This window comes from Staurois parvus, unplaced genomic scaffold (assembly GCF_062004578.1).
Source record: "Staurois parvus isolate SC_StPar_1 unplaced genomic scaffold, SC_StPar_1.0 ptg000715l, whole genome shotgun sequence".
NCBI classification, from domain to species: domain Eukaryota; kingdom Metazoa; phylum Chordata; class Amphibia; order Anura; family Ranidae; genus Staurois; species Staurois parvus.
Window position 1 is genome coordinate 11,340,238 of NW_028318511.1, and position 25,317 is coordinate 11,365,554.

Genomic DNA, 25,317 nt, shown 5'->3' on the forward strand with positions numbered 1-25,317 from the left:
CTGGCCTGTAATTGCCAGCTTCTACCTTGCTGCCCTTCTTGTAGATAGGTACAATATTAGCTGTCCGCCAGTCATGAGAAACTTCTTGTCAGGAAAGGGCTCACTGCTGGTGTGTCAGCAGAACAAGGGAGACAAAGCCAAGGCCTGGGGGTTGCTGAGGCCCCTGCCCAATCCTGATTGTCCCTGGGAGATGGTCTGATGCCAATCTAAAACTCCCGTGCCCGTCATGTAAGTTGGGTCCAAGGTACATTGGCCCTTTCCGGATCAAGAGGGAAATCAATCCAGTGGCATTTGAGCTTCCTTCTGGAATCATACAAAATCCATCCAGTTTTCCACGTCTCCCCACTCAAGCCAGCAGTTCCTGATCCTTTTTCAGTGAGAATAGAACCAGCTCCTCTGCCGATAACAGTTGGGGAGGAGACGGAATACGAGGTTGAAGCAATTCTGGACTGCAGAAGGTGGGGAAGACAAATCCAGCACCTGGTCAGATGGAAGGGGTACCCACCTGAAGAAAGTTCCTGGGAACCAAAGGACAATGTACATGCCCCCAGGCTTCTCCAAGAATTTTGTTCCAGGTATCCTGAAAAGATGGCCCAGGTGGGCATCCGGAGGCTGCCCTTTAGGGGGGGCACTGTCAGGGTCCTGTCCACGGCAGAAGTTCTGGAAAATCTGACATTTCTGCCAGTACCCTGCATGGCCGCAGAAGCACGCATCAGCCTCAGTTTGGTGCCAGGCGACCTTTATAAGGAGGCTCATCAATTTCTCAAGTTGCTGGATGATCTCTAGCTCCCCGTGCCTGGTTTCTGTTTCCTGTGATTGTGACCTGTGATTCCCTGTGTCATGGTCTCCCCCCTCGCTCTGAATTTCTTCCTCCCCCCTCCCCTCCTGTCAGGGCTTCCCTCTCGCTCTCCCCTTTCATCCTCCCCCCTCCTTTCCCCTTGCAGATTCCTAATGTCCTGCACAAGCCTACATCAAAGGCTGTGTAGGATGGAAGGAAACGCCCCCTGTGGTGCGGTTAGCACCTCTCCTCAGCGAAGCCGCCAAGGAGTCGGACACCCCGCTATGCTTGAACATGGATTCTTCACATGCAGGCCACCGGGGTGTCTCCGCACGCCCCCCTCCTTGTCCGCTGCGCGGCCCCGAAGCTTCCCGCACTTGGTGCCCTGCCGGAAACAAAGGCCGCGCTCCCTGAGCATGGCCAGAGTGAGGGGGGCATGCCTCGTTGCCCCAGCAACCCGACACAGGGCAGGCCATTGCCAGAGCAACCAGGAAGCGTCCTGCTCTGGCATAAAAAGACCGGAGCAGGACCCAACTCATTGTTGGTCCCCTGCAAGAGAGAGAGAACAGCTGTGAAGGTCTGAGCTGAGGACAGACCCTGCTGAGCACTCTGCTGATCCCTGGGGCTAGGGTTGCCCGCTATCTGCTGTGTGTGCCAAGGAGTACTTTATCTGCTATCCACCGTGTGTGCCAAGAAGTACTTTATCTGATATCCGCTGGGTGCCAAGGAGTACCTTTGCCTGCTATCCGCTGTGTGTGCCAAGGAGTACTTTACCTGCTATCCGCTGTGAGCCAAGGAGTACTTTGCCTGCTGTCTGCTGGGTGCCAAGGAGTATGTTCGCCTGCTATCCACTGTGTGTGCCAGAGGTGACTCCTGCCTAAACCGTGAGTGCACATACCCTATTTTCCTTGTCTGGACTGTCCGTGAATCCCCCTATTTTCCCTGTCTGGACTGTCCGTGAATCCCCCTATTTTCCCTGCCTGGACTGCCCGTGGATCCCCTTATTGTCCCTGCCTGGACTGTCCGTGAATCCCCCTATTACCCTGCCTGGACTGTCCCCATTGAACACTCATACCTTTTATGCCTGGATTGCTCCCTGGAACCCCCCTATTGCCTTTGCCGGAACTGCCTGCTTGGATTAAAACTTGCTCGGGCCATCGCTACCCAAATTGCCCTATCGTGGGCTGGATTACAAGTATTTTGGGCTCCTCCCTTCTCTTCCCCTTTTTTGGGTACCTGGACGCTACCTTCCTACCCTGATTGAGTGCCTTCCATAGTTCAATAAAGCTTTGTGTGTTTATGATCCTCCATGTGTGTTCTGTCCTGCCTACGCTTCCGTCACACCCTGATACTGACTCAGCTTGCTCCTGGACCTGTCTACTCTGATTTACCCCTGATCTGACCTCGGCTTGGCTTACGGATACTCTCTGTGTTGCTACTCTGTGTATGACCTCAGCTATCCCATCTGATTATGTGTGCTCTGATTCCCACCGGGTACCTGACATTGGCTTGAACCGACTACCCAGTAAACATCTAAATCCCGGAAGGGCTTGCATACCATGCACAGGCACCTCCTGCCTGCAGACCTATCTCTGTGCACCAGCTGTGCTTCTGAGTGGACCACCAATCAGCACTCCTACAGGCGACCTGTGCAACTTTGGGCCTGACTCCCACTGTCCCACTCTCAGGGGAGTCCGGAACTTAGCCGCAAGGGAAGCCCTCTCTCCATTGGCCTCCATCACCAGGTACGTGATAGAAAGTGATTCAGTGGCCAAGTATATCTCCTGATCTGAATCCAATCGACCGCCTATGGGGAATTCTGAAAAGACAAGGTGAGCATCACTCTCCATCCAGCATCCGGACTCTAAAAGAGGTAGTTCTTGAAGAATGGAAAAAGATAAAAGTTGCAATATGTCGCAAACTTGTTCATTCCATTCCTAGAAGACTTGGTGCTGTCCAAATCATGGAGGTCATACAAAATACTAGATGTAGTAGTTTTGTTGTGGGGTGTATTCATTTTTGCATTAACTAATTTGAGTAAAATTGAAGATTTTGTAATCTAAGTTATATTATTAACCTTACTTTCATGTAATGAGCTAAACAGATGTTCTATAAAACTCAGTTTTGTCAAACTTTTGGAAATTGTTCTTGTGTTCATTGAGATATTAATTAAAATCTTAGTTTTCAAAGGGGTTGTACTTATTTATGCTGAGCACTGTATATACACTATATTGCCAAAAGTACTGGGACGCCTGCCTTTACACTCATATGAACTTTAATGGCATCCCAGTCTTAGTCAGTAGCGTTCTATATTGAGTTGGCCCACCATTTGCAGCTAGCAAGGTTTAGGGGAGTGTCTATGGGAATGTTGACCATTCTTCAAGAAACGCATTTGTGAGATCAAACACTGATGTCAGACAAGGAGGCCTGGCTCACAGTCTTTGCTCCAATTCATCCCAAAGTTGTTCTATCATTTTAGGTCAGGACTCTGTGCAGACCAGTCAAGTTCCTCCACCCCAAACTTGCTCATCCATGTCTTTATGGATGTCTTTATGCTTTGTGCACTGGTGCGCAGTCATGTTGGAACAGGAAAAGGGCAATCCCCAAACTATTCCCACAAAGTTATAAGCATGAAATTGTCCAAAATGTCTTAGTATGCTGATACCTTAAAAGTTTCCTTCACTGGAACTAAGAGGCCAAGCCCAAGCCCTGAAAAACAACCCCCCACCATAATCCCCCCTCCTCCAAACTTTACACTTGGCACAATGCAGACAGGAAAGTACTGTTCTCCTGGCAACCGCCAAACCCAGACACGTCCATTGGATTTCCAGACAGAGAAGGGTGATCCATCACTCCAGAGAACACATCTCTACTGCTCTAGAGTCCAGTGGCGGCGTGCTTTACACCACTGTATCCAACGCTTTGCATTGCACTTGGTGATGTAGACTTGGATGCAGTTGCTCGGCCATGGAAACCCATTCCATGGAGCTCTCTACACACTATTGTTGTGTTTATCTGAAGGCCACATGATGTTTGGAGGTCTATTGAAGCACTGTGCGCTTCAGCATGCGTGGACCCTGCTTTGTCATTTTACGTGGCCTACCACTTCATGGATCAGTTGCAGTTGTTCCCAGTTGATTCCACTTTGGTATAATACCACTAACAGCTGACCATGGAATATTTAATAGCAAGGAAATTTCACGGATGGAGTTATTGCACAGGTGGCAACCTATCACGGTACCACGCTGGAATTCACTGAGCTCCTGAGAGTGACCCATTCTTTCCCAAATGTTTGTAGAAGCAGTCTGCATGCCTAGGTGCTTGATTTTATACACCTGTGGCCATGGAGGTGATTAGAACACCTGAATCCAATGTTTGGAGGGTTGTCCCAATACTTTTGGCAATATAGTGTGTGTATATACAGTATTTCACAGAAGTGAGTACATCCCTCACGTTTATGTAAATATTTTACTATATCTTTTCATATGACAACACTGAAGAAATAACACTTTGCTACAATGTAAAGTAGTGAATGTACAGCTTGTATAACAGTGTAAATTTGCTGTCCCCTCAAAATAACTCAACACACAGCCATTAATGTCTAAACCGCTGGCAACAAAGTGTCAATATTTTGTGTGGCTACCATTGTTTTCCAGCACTGCCTTAACCCTCTTGGGCATGGAGTTCACCAGAGCTTCAAAGGTTGCCACTGGAGTCCTCTTCCACTTCTCCATGACAACATCATGGAGCTGGTGGATGTTAGAGACCTTGCGCTCCTCCACCTTCTGTTTGAGGATGCCCCACAGATGCTCAATAGGGTTTAGGTCTGGATACATGCTTAGCCAGTCCATCACCTCTACCCTCAGCTTCTTTAGCAAGGCAGTGGTTGTCTTGAAGGTGTGTTTGGGGTTGTTATCATGTTGGAATACTGCCCTGCGCTCCAGTCTCCAAAGGGAGGGGATCATGCTCTGCTACAGTATGTCACAGTACATGTTAGCATTCATGGTTCCCTCAATGAACTGTTGCTCCCCAGTGCCGGCAGCACTCATACAGCCCCAGGGGAGAGGAGAAAGGGGGTGTCCCTGCCAGGAGAACACAGTAGTTATTGCTAGCGGCTATAGCCAGTGGAAATAATCACATCGAAAATCTAACAAGCTGGTTGTACCCAAGTCGTACAACAAAGGAATTTCCTGCCCATCAATAGTTCGAATCTTGGCCAGTCCCTGCTGAACTGGCCGGGATTCAAACCATCTATGGTCAACTGAGAATAGTGATTAAAATTCCTGAGGAAATTGAAATATGGATTTAGATTTAACAGCATGCAATTGTGACTGAGAGTATGTTAGAGAGGTGGAAGTGCTGGACAGGTTGCATGGATTGAGGGAGCCTGCCAGACTCAGGAATAGGGTAAGTATTAAACCTTATCTTGCCACCCCTAGACTAAAGGAACATTTAACTCTTTCAGTGCACGAGTGGAGAGGCCTTCTATAAGGAGAAGGTAACACTTACTGCAACTGTCTTTAGAACTGCAAACAATTTAGTTGTATATACAAGACGCATTTTAAATATCTTTAACCTAGGTGATATACGTCGCCAGAAATGCAAAGGATGTGGCTGTTTCCTACTACTTCTTCCACACCATGGTGAAAGTTTTGCCTGATCCTGGACCGTGGGATACATTCTTGGATAGTTACATGAAAGGATATGGTAAAAGCACAAAGACAACTCAAATACAAAATTCATATTATACACTAAACATTCTTAAACTTGCACAATTTTTATTTTAGTGAGCTACGGTTCCTGGCATGATCATGTTAAAGGCTGGTGGGAAAAAAGATATGACCATAATATCCTTTATCTCTTCTATGAAGACTTGAAAGAGGTAAATATTTAATTACTTTAGTATGTTAATTTAGGCCATAAACAGCCCAATATTGCCAAATGCGTTGTCCTAAACTAGTGACTCTATTAGCTACCTCAATGAAATTGTAAATAACACTTTCTGTAAAATAAAATTTTTAATGCTTGGCTGACCACGCCACCAATCTTTGTTGTCTTTTGAAGAGACCCTCACAACAACTTAAATAATTGCAGGTAAATGCATAGAAAAATCAAGTACACTATAATAAATGTTTTCTTGCAGTATCATTTTTTCATGAATTTTTTTTTTTAGACTTCCAATGTGCCTCTGAACGTTCAAGGGATTTGACAATTCAGGAAGTTTCAATTACCTAGCACAGTTTCTTTCCTTATTGCTTGTTGCAGCCCTCTTCTCTTTTGGTGTCTAGTGACTGTGTTGCGCAGCTTTCCCACTCCTTCCCTCAACCTCTACACATAACATTTTATGTATAAGCTGGGAAGGAATAAAGGGAACTACAGAGCATCAACTGAGTGACAGCTCTGAGTCAACTGGGGCTAATGACATACCATCCAAGATGGCAGCATCCCACAGCAGTCTCAGGGCTTTTAGAGGTCTACACAAAGGAGCTTTTAACAGGCAAATGATATGCTTAAAATATATTAAATGAATGTTTAAAGTAACATTAAAGCTTCAGGTTTTTTTTTGTTTAAATTAAAATAATAAACATGTTATACTTACCTGCTCTGTGCAATGGTTTTGGACAGAGCAGCCCCATTCCTCCTCTTCTGGGTTCCCCCACCAACACTCCAGGCTACTTCTCTGCAGCAAGTGCCCCCCTAGAAAGCACTCATGTGGGCACGCTCCCGAGCCACCTGGTCTGTGTAAATTGACACAGATCAGGTGGATCGCCCCTGGCTCCTTCTTCTATCAGTCTGCCCAGTAATCAAGGAGAGAGTGGTAAAAGCTGCTGCTCTTGTGCACATCGCTGGATCGGGCTCAGGTAAGTATAAGGGGAGCTGGGGGGATCCTGCAGCACAGAAGTTTTTTTACCTTAATGCATAGAGTGCATTAACATTAAAAAAATCTTAGGCTTTAGAACTACTTTAATCTCCTAAAAAGATTGTTGGTAATATGAATGGTCTGGAAACAGGGTGTCTTTAATACGGCTGTGACGTACACTCACTCTTTACATAAATTTTTCCAGCCCAGGACACAACATTGTAAGCATCAGCAGACTGAGAGTGATTGTCATTAAGGCAGATTAATTGAGCAGTTAACCCTTTACACACACAGCTGCCACCACGGTTTAACAGAAACATGCACAGTTTACAGCATCCTCTGTGGTAGTTCTGACCAGGGGTGGACTGACCATTTGGAAACTCGGGCACTGCCAAGGGCCCGGGGTCAGTAGGGGGCCCCGTGGGATGCCCCTGGTACCTTTTTCATAGGCTTTTTTGAGTTTGGGCAAGGACACAGGGGCCCCATGATCCCCTATTGCCTGGGGGCCCCATGAGTTGTCAGTCCGCCCCTGGTTCTGACCTCCATAAAATGTCTGTTTCGCTCGTTGCCACATCCAGCTTCTTCACTGGAGGAGAGATCTTTAATTTCTAGTTGGAACATTCAGAGATTCAGCTTAATGTTTTTTTAAAATTTGGTTTATTGCTGGTTCACATACATGCGGATTGGATGTAGTTTGAACCGCATCCAATCCGCATGACATGTGAAAAAACATTGCTTCCTAGGGTGCCTGTTCACATATATGTCCGGTGCACTGGCAGTGCGGATTCAGTGCGGTTTGAAAAAGAGTCCTGTCCGATTTCTGAGCGGTGCGGTCTGGTTCAGGTGTGGATTACAGGTTATTGATATCTATCAGAACCATTTCTAAACCGCATATGTGTAAACAGGATAATACTGAGAGCTAATCCTATCCTGAACCTGATGTAAACCTGACATGAAGCGTTGAACAACTACTGTGTCAATTAGCTGTGAAACCTGAGCTTCAATCCGCACCACACATGAATCATCTCTAAATGAAAAAAAAAAGAAATATTTACAGAAAAGATATTACAAAACAGAAATAAGCAAAAGCAATATAAAAATGTTTAGGGCCATTTCTTTATTTTTTTTATGTGGTTCTAAAGGCAGAGTTTATTTTTTTTTAATCTTAATGCATTCTCTACATTAGGGTAAAATATCTTCTGCAAGGAGCTCACCCCCCCCCCCAGCACCCTCTTATACTTACCTGATCTCGATCTAGCGATGTGCACAAAAGCCTAGGCTTTCTCGGCTGTCTCCCTCCTCATTGGCTCAGACACACCAACGGGGGCCATTGGCTCCTGCTGCTGTCAATCACAGCCAGTGAGGTCAATGGCAGGGCAATCATGCTTAATAGCAAAAAGTCAAAAATATAGTTTTTTTTCTCAAAATTGTTTTTTTTTTTATATAGTGCAAAAAATAAAAAATGCACAGACAACCAAATACTACCAAAAAAAATCTCAATTCGTGGGAAAAAAAGGCAGCTCATTATTGCCAATTGAAGTAACGCAGTGCCGTAACGCAAAAAATTACCTGGTCAGGTCTATTGAAATAAAAAAGCATCAAAATGCTTGACTTGTGTCAATGATTGTTTTGTTTGTCCTGTGATTTTAATGCACGTTGCACCTTGTACTGAAGGTTCACCCACACTGACACATCACAACATATCAACGTCTATTGACATTTGTCCTAACACATGTATTGAGATATGTTTGGATGCCTTTCTATTGAATTCAATAGAAAACAGATCAAGCCAAAATGCAAGGTATGAATCCAGTCTCACAATGGTGAATAAATCTATGTTACTCAAAAACGCAGCTGTAAAGATTCCTCTCTGTGATTATCTGTCCAGCTCCTTAGAGTTTAGTCAAGGATGATTATTATTATACATAATTTTGTATAGCTCCAACAGTTTGTGCAGTGCTTTTCATTATAAAGGGCTTCCAAAACATATACTATATGTTCAATTGCATATTAAAATCCTGTAGGACGTAGATCTTAAAGGCAGTGATGCTCAAAGGAAGATCAAGTGAAATAAAATGTCAGTGTCTCAGCCAGTGGCAAAATGATGAGTAGTTGGTTATGTGGAAACACTGCTTTCAGTTTACAGTGAATACACAGAGGGTTCCTTATATCATGTTTTGTTAGTTGTATGCAAGAAGAAAGGCTTCAGAATAGGATAAATTCTAAACTGTAAACATACCCATAGAAAAAAGACAATGCTGGACAACTTTTGAATAATCTTTCCCTCAATAGCTTGTTCCATAAGCAGTAAATACATAATGGGTGAATATTACAGGATAAATTAATGCAGATTTTATATGATCATTTGATTATCCTAAAGTGGATGTAAACCCTATGTGAAATATTTCACATACTGCTCCAGGCCAGATCAGGCTCTATACTCCACAATCACAGTTCAGGTCCTGGCTTGGTTCATCTCCACCAGAGGGTGAAAGGCCGTGGAGCCACTAGAGCAACCATTGCTTCCACCAGAGGATCTCTGTATCTGGAGAGAAAACTGTTCAGTTTATTCTTTAACCTGTAGGCCAGGAGGTCCACACCTGGCACCTCCATTTGTGACACAGGACCAGTCTCTGGTGTCCAGGTGCTTCTGACTGATGTAGCCTGTCTGAAAATTCTCCACACCTGGAATGTGAACAGGGGATAAGCCTGGAATGGATTTCATGCAAAATATTTGAATTCAAACAAAGACATTTAAAGCCTTCAATTTGAAATGGGTTAAATGTCCCCTTCTAGAACAGTGAACATTTTAGAGAAAGAACCTTGTAATCTTTCTGCTTTAGGAACAAGGGCAAAAACTCCTTGGCTCAGAAGATCTCAGTGTAGAGGCAACGGGGCACAGATGCAGCATCGGACTGATGCTGCATTCACATAGGGAAATCTTTTTTTTTTTTTTATAAACCCCATACTTCTCTTTTAAGTTGGCATGCAGTAAATCAGCCAGAACCAATTTGGTATCTTTAATTCTGGGAGCTATGGGAGCTGCTTGCAGCTCCTCAGGAAATAAACCAGCCGGCAAGAATTTGTACCACTCTTTAACAGACAGAGCCTCCACAACAGAAGGCTTAGAGGCATCTATTTTGCAAGTATGTTCATAGCCCCTGTGTCCTGATTCAACAACCATAGTTGCACTTTGGCCAATAAATTCTAGCATAACTGTGGAGACCTCTTTCCTGGAAAAGGCAGATGAGGGAGTCACACTGTTAGTGGATTGTGACCTGGAGAGGCCTGATGCAGTGGGAATGCTCTCTATGCACTTGGTATCTGACATGTCGCGCTGCTAAATATAGATGACTTAATTGAGAAAACCAGGTGTATTTACAAATGGGATGAAAACATCAGAGATTGAAATGGCTGGAGGTGGTTTTCTGAGAGATTGAAATGGCTGGAGGTGGAGGTGAATTTCTGAATGTAATACCAGTAGACAATGCCTGCATAATGTACATTGAAATAACCGCTTGTAGTTTCCATTAGAAATCTGTATGACTGGCACAGCATTGGCAAAATATTTGTCAAGTTGTGTGCATTTGATGCAGCCTCTCCCCCTCAGCTTGCTGAAGTTTGTGCCACTTTGTTTGTATGTACCCTGCCACCAATTTGCTTACAAAACTGTACATTGCCTACTCCCTTTATAGATGTGGTGCCAGTAGATGCACCAAAGGAGATAAGGCAGCCCATGCACGAGTCTGGTTGAACAAAAAAAAAAGAAAAGAAAAAAGACCCCATTCCCCCATCCTCACACTTAAGGTGGATGTCTTTGTATTTGAACAGTGGAGAGACTAAAGCATGCAGCACTGGTCCACTGAAAATTTTCTATAAGGCTGGTTGAACAGAATTTGATAGGTAGATCGACTTCTGTTCAACCAAACTGTCCACGCATGAATTGAAATTTGGCCGGTACATGCTGAACCAGCTGAATTTAGATCCATGTATGGAGAGCTTAAGCAGGCATCTGTTTGTCCTTTCATTTGTCTGCTTGTTGTGATTTAACAATGAAATTCTCCTTTTAGCTGTCTTGTGTCCTCTAAAGCCCTCCTAGTTCTTATCTTGGACTACAGAAAAATCAGCCTTTATATTGTAAAGATCTGAGAGTGGGAGTGGCTGAGTTATTCAGCAAAACATGCTGGAAGGGCAACCTTCAGTACACAAAATTGCTGTGTGTTGTCAGCCCACAACAAAACTTAAGAGCGGAATGCATTTCTGGGAGATCAACAGGTACTTTACTTTAAAGCAGTGGTTCTCAACCTTCCTAATGCCGTGACCCTTTAATACAGTTCCTCATGTTGTGGTGATCCCCAACCATAAAATTATTTACCCAGTAATTATAATTCATGAGTGTCGTTTTACCTCCAATACTGCTGCTTTCAACACAGTAGCTGCTTTTAACACAGCAGCTGCTTTCTACACAGTAGCTGCTCTTTACACATCGGAAATATGTGTTTTCTGATGGTCTTAGGCGACCCCTGTGAAAGGGTCGTTCGACCCACAAAGGGGTCGCGACCCACAGGTTGAGAACCACTGCTTTAAAGGGACAAAACATGGGTAAACGTGCATATGTTGGAGAGATGTACTGAAAATGTGTTTTTGTTTTGTTTTGCCATGGCTTAAGTTTGAATCTAACAGCTCCATATTTGTAAAGGAAGGAGGTAATTGTCAGAGACAGGTGTAAAATGAAGAATGAAAGAATTTGTGGAAACAATGGGCCGCAAATGAATTGCTTTTTGCAAAACTGGGTTAGTCGAGTGTAGTAATATACGCAAAGTTGTGCTGCATATGGCTTTCTACACAACAATGGGAGTAGGGTTAGTGAGAAACTGCCTGCTACAATTCAGTTATGCCTTTATATCATTAAAGTGGAGTCCCAACTCTTTTTGTTTTTATTAAAAGTCAGCAACTGCAAAAACTGTACAGTAGCTTTTGACTTTTAATAAACACACACTTACCTGTCCCGGAGTCCAGCGATGTTCTCACCCGCGGCGTCCCTTCTCCCCTTCTCTCCTCCATGGCACCGGCATCTCTACTGTGGGCACCAGGCTGTGAAAGCTTGCCTACTGCGCATGCGCGAGTCGCGCTGCGCTTCCTAATTGGTCCGGCAGTCTGCTGGGACCTGTGAAAGTTCCCAGGAGACTACGGGAGGGAGCCAAACTTCTGGCTCACTTGACCGTGGCGAACTGAGCCGGAAGTGGGAGCAGGTACCTTTCAAAACCAAGTATCCGCTCCAGGGCCAGACTTACCATTTGGAAACTCGGGCACTGCCCGAGGGCCGGGGGTCAGTAGGGGGCCCCATGAGATGCCCCTGGTACCTTTTTCATAGGCTTTTTTGAGTTTGGGCAAGGACACAGGGGCCCCATGATCCACTATTACCCGGGGGTCCCATGAGTTGTCAGTCTGCCCCTGATCTGCTCTCCCCTTCCCCCAAAAGGTGCCAAATATTGCAGTGGAGGGGGGGAGGAGGCAAATAAGCGGAGCTTCCGCTTTTGAGTGAAACTTCACTTTAAGTATTGGATGCAGATTGGCTGTATGTGCTACTTAGAGAAGAAAAGATGAAACTTTAATGAACTTCTCTGCTCTAAGAAAAACATTATGGTACACCTTGAAAGATGCTTAATACATAATTATGATATAGAACATTACTTACAAATAGATTTTTTTAACAGAATCCCAGGAAAGAAATCAGAAAAATGTTACATTTCCTTGACATAGATTTGAGAGAAGATATTGTTGAGAAGATTGTTTACCACACCTCATTTGAAGAAATGAAAAACAATGATATGGTCAATTACAAAACATTTCCAAATGAAATACTTGACCAGACCACTACTACCTTCATGAGAAAAGGTAATGCTTTTTTTTTTACTATACTGTACAGTAGAATGAGAAAAGTAGTCCCTTTAAAAGACATGGCACAATATTTACTCATAGTTTAACCGTTCCAAAATTTTTGCTGTTAGAAAACTCTGAAGTATGAAAGGCTTTTTACTGGCTTCTTTCCTATTAGCCTCCAAAGAATCCATAAGCATTTTCCTATCTCATTATTCTATTTTTTTCCTAATCTGCTTTGCCAGACCTGTTACCTTAATGGTTTTGTCCTTTTTTTGGAGCAGTGACAGAATCCCATAAAGCAGTTACCTGAAAAAAAAAAGATAATCACAGTCTGGTAGGTTCTGAATCTCATGGTCAGCATTCAACACACTTCCCAAATGTAGCACCCTCCTAGTTTAGGTAGGGGGAGCTGAGCTCCAGTGGTTAGACAGGGGCTGAGCAGCAGCCCAGGTGTATTAGCCAGAGAGGGGTCAAATTGTGATCAGGGCTGAGAGTCTCTGCAAGCCAGCCGTTCTGGCATTTCCCCCTGCTCTAGGGCTTTTGGAGGAAGGCTTTACAAGCAATGAGTGGATCTGAGGAGTGGCTGGCTGCACTCTTGAGGAGTCCTAGCCCATTCCCAACAGGAGGCTGGCAAGGGGCTGGACACCCTGGACCCTGCTCAGTTGCAGGAGAGTTGGAGGGAGAGTTTGGGTGGAAGATGTGAGGCTGAAGGAAGGAGGCTGCGAGGAGGCCCAGTGGGATGGGGCCTACCTGCAGGCCTGGAGCTGGAATGGAAGAAAGCTCATAGCTCACCAGCCCCCTGAGAGAGGACAACCTGTATGGTAGGGAAGGAGCGGCCCAGCTGATAGGCCTGGTACCAGCCATCAATCCACAAACGGTACAGGAGATGATCTGAGTGAGTACACCTACACCACCTACACCCACCAGCACTCTGGTGGAAAACCAGATTACCCACCTACCAGTAACCATTCAACTCTTAAAGTGACAAGAAATGTATCCCTGTTCAGGGATACCTCCAGAAAGCTGGGTGAAGAGGAGACGTTCATCTTGGGTCTGGGGTGGTACACTAAGGAAATGATGACTAGCTCTCCAACAGAGATTGTCCTGCAGAGAAGACTTGCGTATAGTTCCAGCAAGTTGTCCTCAGTTTATCAGTACCCTTGGGCATCCTGTACACCCCCACCCCTATTCCAGTTCAAAATCCCCTAAAAAAACAACAAAACCAAAGCTCAAGGACTGATTTCTGACTCTGGAAGCAAGCTTTTGCAAAAATGTGTAATACCTGGCTGTGCAGGACTATAGGGGGACCTAAATCTTCTAGCGACTCCTAAAGGGGTAGTGCTACACAGAGTGCTAAATACCTGGTCTTCCACTGTGCTGTGTGCTTTCAACTGCCACCTCATACATCACTACTGTGTCCTGTAGTGATCTAATGGCCAGAAGGAGGAACCACACAGTAAAGTACAGGACCAGACATCTGACACAACTAGAAGTATTAATCATCTTCTTTTGCATGTAAATGCTTTTTAAAATCTCTTAGACAGTGTAATCTTTTGTAGATAATTAAAACTTATAATTAAAAGAAATCACAAATTAGACACAGTTCGGCAGGCAAAAAAAGCTTGCGAAATTTAACACTTACCAGTACTTTACAGTAGAGTTTTGGGCCACCTATGGTATGGAGCATATAGTATACAACACAGTGTACAGAGAGGCATGTTATACATACAGTACACCATACACAATGGAGAGGTATAAGTACAAAGGTGATAGATAAGCTTCACAGCTGATCTGTGATATTCTCCCTCAAAAGCCAGAGCCATTGGTGTTTGTATCTTACCTCCGCTTCCACTCCCATAGGCATAAAGCTGAACCCTAGCTATGAGAAGAATGTGTTGCGCTCCCAGTGAAAATATCTGTGATGTAAATAACTCTATTTACCCTTGGTAAACAAATATATAATCCAGTGATTGTGCAAGAAATAAAAAACATATATTGCTAAAAAATCATAAATATTTTCCACTGATATATGTGGAAATAGTATCTCCAGAAACAATAAGTGATAAAATAATGTGTACTATAACATATCTATAAATAAATCAATATGCATCATGATTAGTAAATATTCAAAAAAATATATAAATAACTTAAAACATATATATATATGATCTGCAGATTAATTAGTGATATAAATGTCCTTTAAATTCAGTGACTTTGTGCTTGATTAAATCTTGATTTGGTGACTTATTGTGAATCCGTGACTTTCTTTGAATCCTTAATTAGTGAAGATGTATGCTCACCTCCTTCTTAGCCTGCAATTAGGCTATACACACTTGTGGTTCACCTCCTATGGAACCTGCTTAGATGGAATTCCTCCTTTACAGATTGTGAAAACGTGGATATCCGTTATCCTCAATTAGCCCATATGCATTTTTCCATATGTGGGGAAAAAATTGCCAGACATAGTGTTTTATCCTTGTAGAAAGGTTTCTGCTTTATTGCTTTCCAATAGGTACACTCACATAAACAATATGCGGTATAGGATGAATTGCTCAGCTCAAGTAATCCGCCAGCCGTCTAGCCATGCACCCGCCGTCTGTCGAAACACTCCGGCTCTCTCCGAGTGACACCGCAGCCCCACCCCTACGCGTTACGCCACTGGTCACGTGGCTTCATCAGGGGGTTGTGATAGCTATCACAACCCCCTGATGAAGCCACGTGACCAGTGGCGTAACGCGTAGGGGTGGGGCTGCGGTGTCACTCGGAGAGAGCCGGAGTGTTTCGACAGACGGCGGGTGCATGGCTAGATGGCTGGCGGATTACTTGAGCTGAGCAATTCATCCTATACCGCATATTGTTTATGTGAGTGTACCTATTGGAAAGCAATAAAGCAGAAACCTTTCTACAAGGATAAAACACTATGTCTGGCAATTTTTTCCCCACATATGGAAAAATGCATATGGGCTAATTGAGGATAACGGATATCCACGTTTTCACAATCTGTAAAGGAGGAATTCCATCTAAGCAGGTTCCATAGGAGGTGAACCACAAGTGTGTATAGCCTAATTGCAGGCTAAGAAGGAGGTGAGCATACATCTTCACTAATTAAGGATTCAAAGAAAGTCACGGATTCACAATAAGTCACCAAATCAAGATTTAATCAAGCACAAAGTCACTGAATTTAAAGGACATTTATATCACTAATTAATTTGCAGATCATATATATATATGTTTTAAGTTATTTATATATTTTTTTGAATATTTACTAATCATGATGCATATTGATTTATTTATAGATATGTTATAGTACACATTATTTTATCACTTATTGTTTCTGGGGATACTATTTCCACATATATCAGTGGAAAATATTTATGATTTTTTAGCAATATATGTTTTTTATTTCTTGCACAATCACTGGATTATATATTTGTTTACCAAGGGTAAATAGAGTTATTTACATCACAGATATTTTCACTGGGAGCGCAACACAATATGAATTATTAACTTTAGGGACACAGAGGTAGTAGTGTGTTAAGTGTTTGCGATCCTATCAACATCTGGGACAGTGTGTGTCCATTATTTTGATGATCTTGGGGGATTAACATTGGGTGGATATAAATTGGCTCGCAAGTCACACAGATATCTGCTATGAGAAGAATGCATACTGGCCGATAGATGAGTTCATCACTGTGCTGCTTCTCTTTATACTGACAAGTCATGGGCTAAGGTGGGTCCATGACAGTCTGGGTTTAAAGGAAATTACTGGGACAATCAAATCACCTGGAGCTCTAGACGGTTGATGAAGAGATGAGATACCACTGGCAACTATGTCCCCTGAATTTATAAGGTGTCTAAGACTCCTCCTCAACCATTCACGCTGCAATTGTTAAGATCTGAAAAGACAATAGGAGAAAGGATTTCTCCAGAGTTGCATTATTCAGCCACCAGACCAGAGAGATAACATGGTTTTCAGTGTCAGGCAAGTCAATTTGTCTAGAGACTGAACTGACAACAGAATGCTGCATTTCAGGCATCTGGAGTGAAGCTGAGTGAATGGCACTGTCTTGAAGGAAGCTACCAAGCCAGGAATGCTGATACAGAATTGCAGAGAGCTCCTGGACTGTAGAGTTTGAGTTTGGGTGCGGAGAGTTAGAAGTTGGCTTCGGCTGTGTCTAGAATTAGTCTTAGATACGATAAAAGATATGTCGGTTTTTAAAGCTGACTTCTGAAGGTTGAGGATCCAGCTGAAACTTTTTAGGTCTGGGCTGCCTGCATCACATTGTCAGGCAGTTTCTAAGATGACTGTTCCCTCTATAGGAGATGGTTTAGCTATCAGACAATTGGAATACCCTGTGAGATTAGTAAGACTAGCATGGGTGACAATACCTTGGTGAATACTCAAGGAGTAGAAGACAGACCAAATATGTGGGCTACTAACTCCCCACAGCAGAACAAAGATAGCATCAATGTGCTGGAACAATGGGAACATGGAAGTATGCTCTCTTGAGTTCCACAACATTTTTGGACTCAAATGAAGACATTTAAAGTCTTCAGATCCAAGATTTGCCAGATGACTCCTTTTTGGTTTTGGAACAGAAGATTAATGTAAAACACCTGAAACCTTCCTGTTGTTGGGACAATGACAATACAGTGCCATGAAAAAGTATTCATACCCCTTGAAATTTTCCACATTTTGTCATGTTACAACCAAAAAGTCCAGACCTAAATCCAATTGAGAATCTGTGGCAAGACTTCAAAATTGCTGTTCACAGACGCTTTCCATCCAATCTGACAGAGCATTTGTGAATGGGCAAACATTTCACTTTCTAGATGTGTAAAGCTAAATAAATACATTTACATTTTTGGTTGTAACATGACAAAATGTGTAAAATTTCAAGGGGTATGAATACTTTTTCAAGGCACTGTACCTCCCTGGTTTAAAAGATCTGCAAAATCAACACTGATGTCTGCTATTCTATGAGGGGGCACAGAGGGCTTGATTAGTATGTAACAGGGAGGAGACAGAGAGCAGAACTCTAATGTGTAGCCCCTGAAAACCAATTTACTTTCCCAGCCATCTGAGATACTTTCTGATCAGGTGTCCACGAAACCCAAGGGATGTCCACAGAAGTCAAACACTCCAGCGCTCAAGCAGGACTACATACAGAGGTGACAAAACTAGTAAAGCTTTGTTAGGTGAAGCCCTCCTTAGACTTGGAAATTTCCAAAACTGTAAAAACAAACACAGGAGGGCGTAAACACCTTTAATATCAGTTACATTCATTCTCTTCGACAAACAACATTACAGCTCTCGCAGACTGTGTAGCAGGGCCTACTAGCAAAAACAATGTTTTAAAAGGGTTTTCCAAATGATTGTCAAAGGGAACCGTAAGTAATGGTGCATCCTCAATGGGTAGGGTTAGTTTTTTGAGGAACGCTATCACCAGTTCCACTGTGGGAACAGCTCACTAATTTATAAATGCCTACTCAAATGGGTATTGCTTTGTATAGCTTTAGGGAGGAATGAATATTTCAGTTTTCCAGTCACTCAAATGTTTTGTTAATCGGAGATTTGGATGTATCCAAATTTCAAAATTACAATAGTAACAAATTTAAACGAATCTAAATAATGAAAGGAATTTTTGTCCGAAATTTGAATCAAATTTGAAAACGAAATCAAAGTTTAAAACAAGAATAGAATAAAAAAGAATAGAAATTAAAGGATTAAAATACAAAAGAAAAGAATAGAATAAAATAGATAATAATAGAAAATAAATTAATAGAATAGAAAAGAGTAGAGTAAAACAGAACAGAACATAATAGAATAGAAAATGAAGGAATAGAATAAAATAGAAAATAATAGCATAGAAGAGAAAAGAATAGAGTAAAACAGAACAGAACATAAAAGAATAGAATAAAATAGAACAGAAAATAAGGGAATAGAATAGAAAATAAAAAAATAGAATAGAAAAAAACAATAGAATAGAATAAAATAGAAAGAATATAACCGCCTTCTGAAATTCGAATTTTGAATAGAATTAATTCAAATTTGAATAGAGAAGATTAGAATAGCATTTATACAGTGCCAACCAGGAAAAAGGTAGCAAGGGGCAGGACCAATTGGAACTACTGCATGTGCACCTGCAGCAGTGTCTAATGCACATTAAGGAGGTCCAATTGTTCCTGCCCCTTGTCACCGGCTTCCCTGGCCAGCAATGTGTAAATGCAGGCTGTTTGTCTATGCAGTGCTTGCTTAACAAAGGGGGCGAAGCCCCTGAAATGCTTATTGACCCCGCCCATCCCCAACATCACAGGTTGGACTTGACAGCTGCACACTTTCTCAAGCATGCACTGCATAGACAAACAGCCGGCATTTATACATTGCTGGGTAGGGAAGATGGTGACAAAGGGCAGGACCAATTGGAACTACTGCATGTGAACCCGCTGTGTATAATAAACCTGAATTATACACTGCTGCGGGGGCACATGCAGCAGTTCCAGTTGGTTCTGCCCCTTACCACCTTCTTCCTGTTTGGTACTGTATAAATACCGGCTGTTTCCCTATGAACGGGTTGCTTTTAAAAGGGGGCGGAGCCCCTGAAATGCATATTGGCCCCACCCATCCCCAACATCATAGCTTTGACTTGACAGCTGCACTCTCTCCTAATGCAGCTGTACCTCCACCGGCTTGTTCCCCAATTCTCAGCTGTGCTAGATGTTCACACTCATTTGTTATCCATCTAATGCCTGCATTCTTTCCTCGGCTCCTGAATGCTGTTAATCAAGATTTAGAGTATAATTTTATGTTTAATTGGTGTCTTTGCTGTTTAACTTCTCAACCTTGCACTCTGTACGTAACGCATTCCTGAATCCTGCACTCTGTACGTAACGCATTCCTGAATCCTGCACTCTGTACGAAACGCATTCCTGAATCCTGCACTCTGTATGTAACGCATTCCTGAATCCTGCACTCTGTACGTAACGCATTCCTGAATCCTGCACTCTGTACGAAACGCATTCCTGAATCCTGCACTCTGTACGTAACGCATTCCTGAATCCTGCACTCTGTACGAAACGCATTCCTGAATCCTGCACTCTGTACGTAACGCATTCCTGAATCCTGCACTCTGTACGAAACTCATTCCTGAATCCTGCACTCTGTACGAAACGCACTCCTGAATCCTGCACTCTGTACGTAACGCATTCCTGAATCCTGCACTCTGTACGTAACGCACTCCTGAATCCTGCACTCTGTACATAACGCATTCCTGAATCCTGCACTCTGTACGTAACGCATTCTTGAATCCTGCACTCTGTACATAACACATTCTTGAATCCTGCACTCTGTACGTAACGCATTCCTGAATCCTGCACTCTGTACATAACACATTCTTGAATCCTGCACTCTGTATGAAATGCACACCTGAATGCACTCTGTGCATAATGCATTCCTGAATCCTTCCACACTTTGTGTAACACACTCTTCCACAGTTTGTGCTGGGGTTTGTATCAGTGAGACTCTTGCGTGTGGCACATTAATCAAAGCATATTTTATAGGTATAAGGAAGCCCAGGTTTTGTTTAACCATGCCCCCTAGGCCCCTCCCACTGTTAAGCATTTGGCCACACAAATTTTTGCCATGCCGCGCTACGCATGCTGCAGGTCGCTTCCTCCCACAAATGTCCTTCATTCTGAAGTTCAAAAGTTGGGAGGTATGCCTAAGGATCCTCCATCATAGATTTGTGAAATAATTTGCCAGAAAGAACCCCTGAAAAAGAAGACTCAGAGGCTGCTACCCCTTCAGGTAAATCAGACACAAACTCTGGAGGGGAAGGCGTAGAAGTAGGTTTACTGCCTCTGTTTTCTGAGTCAGAAAGCATAGTTGCAATTTGGTCCATAAACCTAAGCATAATTGTTGAGAACTCATCTCTGGTTAGGGCAGATGAGGAGGCCACAATTAACAGAACTAAGGAAGACACTGAGGAGTATATAAGCAGGGATCAAGGATCTGGTCCTGTCAGTGTCAGGTTCCTAAACAGAGACACTGCAGGTTCCCTGGAACAGGTAATGGAAAGTGAGCTGGAGAGGCCCAATGTAGCAGAACTGCTTCCCTTGTGCTTGGGATCTGATATGTTCCACTGCTTAATGTTGGCAACTTAAATGAGGACACCAGGTAAATACTGTAGGTACTCACAAACCAGCTAATGAAAGTAGGAGAGACTGTAATGGTAGGAGGTGAAAAGAGAACAGACTGAAGTGTGCATGTGATGCTCCAGCTAGGCCCAAATTAGTTAAAGGGGATTTTCACCCTTATATGAATGATACATATATACATATATATATATATATATATATATATATATATATACACACATACACACACCAGTCAGACATAACATTATGACCACTGACAGGTAAAGTGAATAACGTTGATTACAATGGCTTCTGAAAGAGGTGGGATATATTAGGCAACAAGTAAACTTGTTGTCCCTGAAGTTAATGTGTTGAAAGCAGAAGAAACTGGGCAAGCCTAAAGATTTCAGATACTTTGACAAGGGCCAAATTATAATGGCTAGATGACTAGGTCACAAGCCACTCCAAAACTGCAGCTCTCATGGGTTGTTCTTGGTCTACAGTGGTCAGAACCAAAAAAAGTGGTCAAAGGAAAGAAAACCCGTAAACCAATGACAGGGTCATGGGTGGCCAAGGTTCAGTGACGCACATGGGGAGCAAAGGCTTGCCCTTATAGTCCGATCCAATAGAAGAGCTACTGTAGCATAGATTGCTGAAAACGTTAATGCTGATTCCGATAGAAAGGTGTCATCATGGAGCAATGGATAAAGGGGTCTTCAAGGTGTTGAGTTGGCCTCAAAATTCCCCAGATATCAATCCAATACAGCATCTGTGGGATGTGCTAGAAAAACAAGTTTGATCCATGGAGGCTCCACTTCATAACTTACAGGACTTAAAGGATCTGCTACTGAAGGCTTGGTTCCAGATATCACAGAGAAATCCAAATCAAATTAATATTTGGTGTGACTACCCTTTGCCTTCACTCTTCTAGGTACACTTGCACACAGATTTTGAAGTAACTCAGCAGGTAGGTTGTTCCAAACTTCTTGGAGAACTAAGTAAAGATCTTTTGTGGATGTAGACTGCATCAAATCCTTCTGTCTCTTCATGTAATCCCAGACAGAGTCTATGATGTTCTGATCAGGGTGCAATGGGGGGACTCCTTGTTCTTCTTTATGCTGAAGATAGTTCTTAAAGATATTTGGGGTTGTTGTCCTGCTGTGGAATAAATGTGGGGCCAATCACACAGCTTACTGATGGTATGGCGTGATTTGTTTGCCCTTTGGCCAACAAATTGCCCCCTGTAACAGCCAAATATTTAAAATTTTGACTAATCAGTCCAGAGCACATGCTGCCATTATTCTGTAACCCCGGTTCCTATATTTTCGTGCATAGTTGAGTCGTTTAGCCTTGTTTCCACGTTGGAGTCATGGCTTTTTGGCCACTATTCTTCCATGAAGCCCACTTCTGACCAGACTCCTCCAGGCAGTAGAATGGGTACCTGGTGTAGCAAACTAGCTCAACAGAGTTGGACGCGGAGTTCACCTTTTTCTTTTAGTGGAAGTATTCCTCAGCCCTCATTCCTTACCCCCCTCCCTTCCTGAGAGGCAAACGTTATCTCCTGAGTGACAGATGGTGGGGGGGTCAACACAGGTGAAGGCATCCCTGGTTTGGTGCCAGCAGTCTGGGGAAAATGTAACCTCTCTCACCTACATTCTGATAAGGCCAGCATTTCTCAGAGAATTGGGAAGCACTGACCCAAAACTGTGTAACCCCCACATCATAAAACTGACCAGCAGTAATTGAACATTCCTCAGGTCAACTGTATGTTTTATATCATGGAGTATGAAGCTGGTAGTTTAATTCAGAGTTCCCCTGACCCCTCCTAACACAGCGTAGTGAGAGCAACCCCCCTTTCAGAGGGATTTTTAAAAAAGGACAGGCTGCAAGCCTGAAAGTTTAGTTTTTAACACATCTCCTCAGCTGAACATCGTAATAAAAGGAGATCAAAGAATCATCCTGCTCTGTAACTTGGATCTGCAAACCAAGGCATATGGGCAAGTAACTTAACCCTGTAACTTTCTTCCTATTATCTCTTTGCTGTATCTTTATATACATATATATATATATTTTCGTGACATCTTTGTAAATATTGTATTGCACCTGTTTGACTCTTTTAGTAATAAATCTTTCTTTCTGAAAGTGTTAAACTGTTTTTAAGCGCTTACTTGCAATTCACAAATTCCTGCCTTTTGAAGAGACGCTACTGTGTTTGTTTACTCCCTGCCCAATTGGCCTGTAGTTGACCATATTGGACAGGTGACTTTCAATCATAGTGTATTTCTGACAGAGTTTCCGTCTCCTCTGTACCAAAGACGGTGGTGGCAGTTTGAAAGGGTTAGTTGTGTAATTAACCCGACCCAGTAACAAGCGCATTCAGGCTGCAGGCACCGATTGTAGCCAATTAGCTGGACAATCGCTGTGCAGGGTGCAGCTGGGTGGGGCCTTGTTACATGCGTCACACCGCGGATTTAGATCGGCCGGTCCTTCGGTCACAAGTTGGTAAGAAGGTCTGGGGTCTGACGCCGCGGGCGGGACGTATTACTGTTAGTCACGGTCGTGCGATTGTCGCATGTTGGTGGCGGCGACCGTGCGATCGTGACACCTGGGTCCCACTGGTTTCTGCCAGTTCTATGCTGATGACACTGCTAGACATATTCCACTGTCAAAAGGAAGTAAGCATGGTTTATCTTTTTGCTTACTGTATCATTTGCTGCATTAAGTCTGCATCTACAGTTCTCTGCTTTGCCCACTTTTTTGTGCTTTTTCAAAAGCGCTTGAACAGTACATCTTGAAACCCCAGCCTCTTTGAAATCTTTGCCTGGGAGAGACCTTGCTGATGCAGTATAACTACCTTGTGTCGTTTCTGTGCTCAATCTTGCCATGGTGTATGACCTGTGACATGAAACTCTTCCAAAGTCTCACCTTAGTAGCAGAGTTTGGCTGTTCCTCACCCAGTTTCAAGCATCCTACACATCTGCTTCTGTTTCAGTTAATGACTGTGTTTCAGCCTTCATATGAAATTGATTAATCATACACCTGACTCTAATTCTACAAAATCCTTGACTTTGTGCAAGTGTACAAAGTGTTCAAATGTAAGAACTGATGCTAGTTTGAAGCAAAAGGGTGGTCACACCTAATATACAGTTGACTTAGATTTTTCTTCTGGTCGCTCACTTTGCTTTTGGAAATTGTAAACAATCAAAATAAATATTTTTGAAAGCATTCTTACTTTATAGCTTTTTTTTCACACATGCTTAAAACTTTTGCACAGTACTATATATGAATGTACAGTGGGGATCGAACGTTTGGGCACCACAGCTAAAAATTTGTATTAATGTGCATAAAGAAGCCAAGGAAAGATGGATAAATCTCCAAAAGGCACCAAATTACAGATTAGACATTCTTATAATATGTCAACAAAAGTTAGATTTTATTTCCATCATTTACACTTTCCAAATAACAGAAAACAAAAAAATGGCGTCTGCAAAAGTTTGGGCACCCTGCAGAATTAATATCTTGTACTGCCCCCTTTGGCAAGTATCACAGCTTGTAAACGCTTTTTGTAGCCAGCCAAGAGTCTTTCATTTCTTGTGTGAGGTATCTTTACCCATTCTTCCTTATAAAAGTCTTCCAGTTCTTTGAGATTTCTGGGCTGTCTGTCACACACTGCTCTTTTAAGGTCTATCCATAGATTTTCAATTATGTTGAGGTCAGGAGATTGTGAAGGCCAAGGCAAAACCTTCAGTTTACGCCTCTTGATGTAATCCCCCGTGGATTTCGAGGTGTGTTTAATCTCATTATCCATTTGTAGAAGCCATCCTCTCTTTAACTTCAGCTTTTTCACAGATGGCATCAAGTTACCATCCAAAATTTGCTGAAATTTTATTTAATCCATCTTTCCTTCTACTCGTGAGATGTTCCCTGTGCCACTGGCTGCAACACAACCCCAAAGCATGATTGATCCAACCTCATGCTTAACAGTTGGACAGAGGTTCTTTTCATTAAATTCTGTGCCCCTTCTTCTTCAAACGTATCTTTGCTCATTCCGGCCAAAAAGTTCAATTTTAACCTCATCGATCCACAGAACTTGTTTCCAAAATGCATCAGGCTTGTCTATATGTTCATTTGCAAAGTTCAAACGATGATTTTTGTGGTGAGGACGTAGAAGAGGTTTTCTTCTGATGACTCTTCCATGAAGACCATATTTGTACAAGTATCTCTTTATAGTGGAATAGTGTACCACAACTCCAGTGTCTGCCAGATCTTTCTGGAGGGATCATGCAGTCAAACGGGGGTTTTGAATTGTTTTTCTCACAATTCTGCGAGCTGTTCTGTCTGATATTTTTCTTGGTCTTCCAGATCTTGCTTTAACTTCCACTGTTCCTAATGACTGCCATTTCTTAATTACATTCCGAACAGAGGATATTGACATCTGAAAACGCTTTGCTATCTTCTTATAGCCTTCTCCAGCTTTGTGAGCGTCATCTATTTTCATTTTCAGTTTTCTAGACCAGTGTTTTTCAACCTTTTTTGTGCAAAGGCACACTTTTTTCATGAAAAAAATCACGAGGCACACCACCATTAGAAAATGTTAAAAAAATTTATTGAAAAACTTTTTGACTTGAGGGCCGCAATGGGTTCATATATTGGACCCGGG

The 25,317-nt window shown here is 42.8% G+C and overlaps 1 protein-coding gene across 2 annotated transcripts in view; it reads left to right on the top strand.

The window, feature by feature from the left end:
• Positions 1-25,317, top strand: part of LOC149445686 (sulfotransferase 1 family member D1-like) — a 108,106-nt gene that overhangs the window by 81,012 nt on the left and 1,777 nt on the right. For both annotated transcript variants that reach the window (XM_089653604.1, XM_089653605.1), the window contains exons 5-7: positions 5,359-5,485; positions 5,566-5,660; positions 12,356-12,536. In XM_089653604.1, coding sequence (XP_089509730.1) covers positions 5,359-5,485; positions 5,566-5,660; positions 12,356-12,536 — 403 coding nt within the window. The remainder of the gene's footprint in view (positions 1-5,358; positions 5,486-5,565; positions 5,661-12,355; positions 12,537-25,317) is intronic.